The sequence below is a fragment of the Hydra vulgaris genome, chromosome 02, assembly GCF_038396675.1.
Source record: "Hydra vulgaris chromosome 02, alternate assembly HydraT2T_AEP".
Lineage (NCBI taxonomy): Eukaryota > Metazoa > Cnidaria > Hydrozoa > Anthoathecata > Hydridae > Hydra > Hydra vulgaris.
Window position 1 is genome coordinate 8,309,896 of NC_088921.1, and position 7,048 is coordinate 8,316,943.

The 7,048-nt window shown below is 26.0% G+C and overlaps 1 protein-coding gene across 1 annotated transcript; it reads left to right on the forward strand.

Annotated features, from left to right (window-relative positions):
• The first annotated feature begins 841 nt into the window (after positions 1-841).
• LOC136075795 (zinc finger MYM-type protein 5-like) lies at positions 842-2,089 on the forward strand. Its single transcript, XM_065789232.1, has one exon. The coding sequence runs from the start codon at positions 842-844 to the stop codon at positions 2,087-2,089; it is 1,248 nt and encodes a 415-aa protein (XP_065645304.1).
• Positions 2,090-7,048: the final 4,959 nt, after the last annotated feature.

Here is a 7,048-nt window from a genome sequence, read left to right on the forward strand (position 1 = left end):
TCTTTATTTTATTAAATTTTGCTGATAAAAACATGAAATCTGAAAAAAATCAATTCAAAAAATAAAAACACCAATGTAATAACTACAACAGCATTTTAATATAAAGAATGATAACACCAAGTTGGTGTTGTTGGTGTCACAAACAGCGATATATCTGAACCCCAGGCGCGTAGCTACCCTATAGCAAGAGTAGACACAGCCTAAGAGCCCGTCGAAAAAGGGGCCCAAACGTCGACATTACTCAAAATTCATAAATTGAAATTGAGATGTTAAAATTTGCAATAGAGCTGGCAAGTTTTTATTTTAAATTTGAATTTTTGTTATCTAAGTAACGTTTGTTATATTTTGCGCTAAAATATTTATAAACTATTGCAGTTCAATCAGAATCTTTAAAGAGTATAGATTTGTGTTTAATTAAGTCATCGTTTTTTATTTTTGTGAACTTCTACGTTGTTTATTTAGTCATATGTATATTAACATACATTTATATTTTTTTCTTATTACCAAAGGTAAGCAAGCACTATTGCATTATTTCATTTTTAATATATTACTAGTGTGCTAGCCCGTTTTAAAAAACGGGTTTAATATATATAATATTTAGAGGTCTTTAAAATGGATCATTATGTCAACATTATGTCATACCTATGTGTTAACGTCAAGAACATTGTTTGAACTCAATTAATTTATTGGATTGCCTCAACAATACGTGTTTCTGACATTTATAAAATTTATGTATTTTTTTTTTTAGGAGTAAAAAATTAATTCAAAAAAATAATAAAACTATTATATATATTGATTTCACCAGTTTTTGGAATTTATAAGTGTAAGACCCTTTTTTATCATGGCGGAATCTACATCTAAAGTTAAAAATGGCGCTGAAAAGCGTAAAATTAGAAAGGAAAAAGATTTGCAAAAATTGCCCAAGCTCGATGTATTTTTTAAAAAAAGTAAAAATGATATTCACCAATCTGATAATATAGATTCTGTGGATATAAATGAATTTCCGAAAACTGAAGAATCGCAGACTACTGATACTGCTACTGAAAATGCAGTACAAATTGAAGGAGCAAATAATGAAACAGCAGTAGAAACTAATATTCACCCTACGGCACTAACTAATGATTTGGGTAAATATTTAAATCAAATTATATCTGATGACGAAAAACGTTTATTAGTACGTATTCCACCGCATCGGCCAAAAGGACCATTTTCCAAAGATTATAATCTACAGAACAGGAGTTTTGGTGAAACTCATTATTACTACACATCAAAATATGGTCAAATTCTACGTATTTGGCTATGTTACTCCATACTTTTAGATGCTGTCTACTGTGAGCCATGCTGGTTATTTTTAAACCAAAATAGCCAATGGAAAACTGGTCTGAAAGATTGGAAAAATTTATCTACACGTGTAAGTTCTCATACCTCTTCACAAGCTCATGTTAATGCTTGTGCAGTATACGAACTATGGAAAACTAATCAGACAGTTGATGAAACACAGGAGGAACAGTTACGTTATAAGGCATCCTTTTGGAAAATGGCATTAGAGCGTTTAATTTGGATAACGCTAATAGTCGCCAAAAATTCTTTAGCCTTTCGCGGCCATCGAGAAGGATTTACAGGAGATTACAACGGAAATTTTTTGTCGCAAGTAGAACTACTTGCTCATTATGATGATGTGATGAAACAAATTATTTCAATGCCTTCCGGATCCATTACGTATCTTAGTCCAGATATACAAAATGAATTAATAACAATTTTGGGAGTAAGATTATTGGAAGAACTAACTGCGAAAATCAATACATTGCCATTTTATTCTTTAATGTTAGATACGACACAAGATACCACTAAGAAAGATCAATTGAGCATTGTTATAAGACATGCACATATAGATCGCAGTGAAAACGAAAAAGCGTCACACTTTAATATTATTGAAACCCTCTTAGGATTTTTTGAATTAACGAATCATTCAGCCAAAGGAACTACTGATGAGGTTCTGCGTATACTTAGTGAATTAAATATTCCAATTGAAAAGTGCTATGGTCAAGGTTATGATGGTGCCAGTGTTATGAGTGGAATTTACAATTGACTACAGTCTAAAATTAAAAAAATGCAAACAAATGCTGAATGTGTCCACTTTAACAGTCACAACTTGAATTCAGTTGTTAATTTAAGTTTACTTCATTTTTTTTTTTTAGTTATAAGTTTGCCGTTTAAAATAGTTACAACTCTCGATTTGGTAAAATATATACATGGCGGGGGCAAGAAGAAGACAAAATAGTTTTATCGCCAAGCGTATCTGGCTACCATGATGTAATGTCATTTTATACCACACTTCAAAATATATATTCTTTCTTTGGAAACAGTATCAATCGGTGGGATCTGCTGTCACAGGTTTCTGGGGAATCGGAAAAAACTTTAAAAAAGCTTAACCCTACACGTTGGTCAGGGAGAATACAATCTATAGCAGCTATTAAAGTTCGTTTCGTTGAAATTTCAGAAGCAGTTACAAAAATAATACTGCAATCAAATAAGGTGAATGAAAGAAATGAAGCAGCCAATATTAAAAAACAAATCGAAAATTTTGAGTTTGTATTTATTACTGTAATTTTATTCAAAATCATGACTGAAATCAATTGTATCTAAAATTTTACAAAAAAAAGATGTGGATTTAAGTACGGTAGTTTCTGCATTGGAAAATTTAAATATTAAACTAAAAATATTTAGCACTTTAGCTTCCATTTTGAAGAATTCAAAATGGAAGCTAAAGTGCAAGCAAACTTGTGGAAAGTTGATCCGCGTTTTACGTGTAAACGACGAAGATTTGTTAAACTTCATTTTGATGAATTATCATCAGATTATCGTTTTAGTAAAAGTGAAGAAATATTCAAATGTTTTTTATTATACACTTGACAAAATAATTGTCCAAATCGATAAATGTTTCACAGGAATGAGAACTATAGTGTTTTATTTGTGATATGTACACTATTTAGCACGTGTTTTTTTTATAAGATCTTATAAATATAGTGTATTTGGAAAGTGATTTTTCCGAAATTTACATGACTTTTATTTTACACACTACCCGTTGCAAGTGTGGAGAAAAGTTTTAACAAATTAAAAAATAATTAAAGATTACAAAAGAAATGCAACCACTCAAAGCAGACTACATCATCTTGCATTACTAGCCACAGAGCATAAAACAGCATCAACAATGGATGTTAAAGAAGTTGTGAATATCTTTGCAAATGCAAAAGCTAGAAAAAAAGTTTTTTAATATTATGTACTTTGTAAGTGTTTTTCAAACTGTGTTCTTTTCTGTAATAATAATAAACTACTGAATTTATAATATATTTACTGAATTTACTTTTTTTATAAAATAAATTTACCTTTACCCAACTTAAAAATACAATAAACTCCAATAGTTACCTTATTCAACTATTCTAATTCTAATTAAATATTATTTATATAATGTTACTTTAACATCTAGTTAAGAAATATTTTTTTATATAAACTTTAAAAACCGCTCTAAACAAGAAGCAATTTTTTTTATTATTAGTGTTTTTAAAACTTAAATCCGATAATAAAACTTAAATCTAATTCACTTAAAGGTTAAGGAAAAATTATATAATTATTATATTATATTATATTATTATATTATTTATATTATTATTATATTATAAATTATATAAATAAATTATCAATAGATTTCTCCTAATATATGTAGATACTAAAATTGGAAAACAGACATTAAATATATAACATTAAGGGATTGTACATAAATCATGCAAAGCAAAATATATTTAAAAAACAGAAGTAAGAGATATTAGGCTCTTTTTTTTTAAATTTAAGTTTATACCAAAAATTAGATAATGTTTTTGATAAAAAAAAAATTTTGTTCTAATTGTAAGATTAGTATTTTTAAATTTAATTAATGTTATTTTTTTGATCTAATTTAAAGTGCCCATATTACCAAGTGGTGTGGGTAATATGAGCACTTTTGCTACTTTTTTAAAGCCACTTTGTTTTTAATAAAAAATTTCGGGTGTACAAATATCTAAGTGAAACATGAATAAAGATCCCTAAAAATTGATTATTCGCAAAAACTTTGGATCCAGCATAATTATATATGAAAATATTCCAAATTCCGCTTAAGATGCTCATCATTATCTACCCAACACTTACTGTAGGAGAGCAATAGTTATTTACAAAAAATAAAATTTATATATGTATGTATATATATATATATATATATATATATATATATATATATATATATATATATATATATATATATATATATATATATATATACATATATATATATGTTTGTATATATATATATATATATATATATATATATATATATATATATATATATATATATATGTGTGTGTGTGTGTTTGTGTATGTATATATATATATATATATATATATATATATATATATATATATATATATATATATATATGTTTGTATATATATATATATATATATATATATATATATATATATATATATATGTGTGTGTGTGTGTGTTTGTGTATGTATATATATATATATATATATATATATATATATATATATATATATATATATGTGTGTGTGTGTGTTTGTGTATATATATATATATATATATATATATATATATATATATATATATATATATATATATATATATATACACACACACACACATGTCTGCAAATAACGTTTTTTAAATTGTAGACATGAAAGTTTTCAATTATCCCGCCGGACCTTCGACCCCTGTATGAGGGGTGTTGACCTCCCCATCTAAATGATGGGTGGTCAGTCCCCCCATACTGAAACCACCTCTGAAATGACCGATGGGTCAAAGGTCTGGGCTTCTTTTTCCGAATGACTTTATAATCTTCATACGTAAGTTCTAAAAATTAAAATAAAAGTTGATACATTTTTTTAAAATTTTAATTTTAAATTTCAATTTTAAAATTTTAATTTTAAATGATGGAGCAAAATTATAATTAAAAAATGTATTACTTATAATCAAGCAAATGTTATAGCAATTGAGAACTTATAATTACCGTTTGGTGTTTTATCTAAAAAAATATAGACTTAAATGTTCTTCTTGCTTGCTAAAAGATAAATAAAAACACGCACATAAGACATTTTAAATGAAATTTTATCTTTGCCATTTGACAATTCATCTAGATGGAAAAAAATTGTAAATATATGAACATTTGAATTTTTTTTACATAAGTACATGTATATAAGTACATAACATAATTACATTTACATAAGAAAAATTTAAAAAAATAGTAAAGAAAATCCTAAATTACAAACTAAATTATGAACAGTATGCCTAACTCACCAACTCGCCTTTGAAGGAGAACTAAAAAAAAAAAATAAACAAAATAAAAATTAAATCTAGGCAATAAAATCAAACTTACTTATTACTTCATTGCTATCTCAAAAAATTAGGACGCTATTATAATGTTTTGAAAGTGTTTTACCTATGTGAAAAACTACCAAAAGAAAATTATTCAGTTACCGGATAATGAGGTCGATGAAGCTGAATGAAAATGATATCTATTGCTTGTTTTTTTTATTAAATAAAAAACAGAAAAGTAACAAACCCCAAAATGACAAAAATTGTTAAAGTACATTATATAAACATAGAACAAATGTAGCGATAGTGGATTTAATCCAAAAATAGAAAGAACCTTTAGAAAAAAGCTTACTGCTTTTAAATCTACAAAAATTTCTAACTTACATTTTTTTATCTACATTTATCTATAATAAAATATGAATTAATGAGTTACCATTATTTATAGTTGATCCAGAAGCAACTAAAATAAATTATCAAATAAAAAGTTTATTTATATAATCTTGACGATAATGTTGAAATAAACAATATTTATTGCTTGAAAAGTTAACTTTTTTTTTATTTTTTTTTTTATTTTTTTTATTTTAGGTGCTCCAAGAAGTCCTAATGATCTTGTCACAGAGCACCGCGGAAGTGTATTTAACCAGGAAGTTCACGCCTCCTTCCTTACCGTGACGCGAAAATATGTCCAGAGCTCGTTTCGAGCCTGGATCTCCTGCTTATAAACCAAGCGTTCTAACCACTACGCCACGGCCGCACGTAACAAAGGTAATTCAAGTATATTAAAATAAATGTACTAAGTAACAAAAGGTAACTCAAGTATATTAAAAGTAACAAAGGTAATTTAAGTATATTAAAATAAATGTACTAAGTTACCTGTTGTGGCTGGTGCAACTGAAGTTATAACTAAATAAAAATATGTTAAATAAAAAAGCTATTTTATCTCTCTTATCTATTTTATCCTGATGATTATGCTTAAATAAACAATATTTGTTGATTCTTTTTTAAATAAAATAAAAGACATTACTATTTGCTGTAAAATAAAATAAAATACATTACTATTTGCACCAACTGATGATGCTACCACACCTAAATGACAAAATTTATTAAAATATATAAAACATATTCAATGATTTAAAAGAATATTCAAAAGAAGCTTTTAAATCTACAAAATCTAAGTCCTTACTGAGTTCAATCTGTCTGAAAAAATGAGATAAAATTATATACAATAAAATTGCTAATGCTACATTCGTGCTCAAATAAAATCTAAATGATAAAACTTACTTAAGTCGCTGTCAGCTTGCCTGTCTAAAAAAAATTTTTATTCTCATTAATCCTAATCAATAATCTATAAATAAACTTACAAATATAAACTATAAATAAACTACTATATACTATATAAACTAATATAAACTATAAATAAACTAATATAACTATGTTACTAATATAAACTATAAATAAACTACTATACACTATATACTTACTAAAAAGGCCTTCAGTTCCTTTTAACTGCTCTAAAAAATGAAAAATACCTGCTTGAAATGATCTAAAAAGACTGAAGACAAAACTGAAACACTTTACTAAAAAAGAAACATTGTACTAAAAAAAACTATTTTACCAGTCATTTTAGTTTTAACTTCTTCTAAAAAAAAAAAAAAAAAAAAATAAAAACAACGAACAACAAAC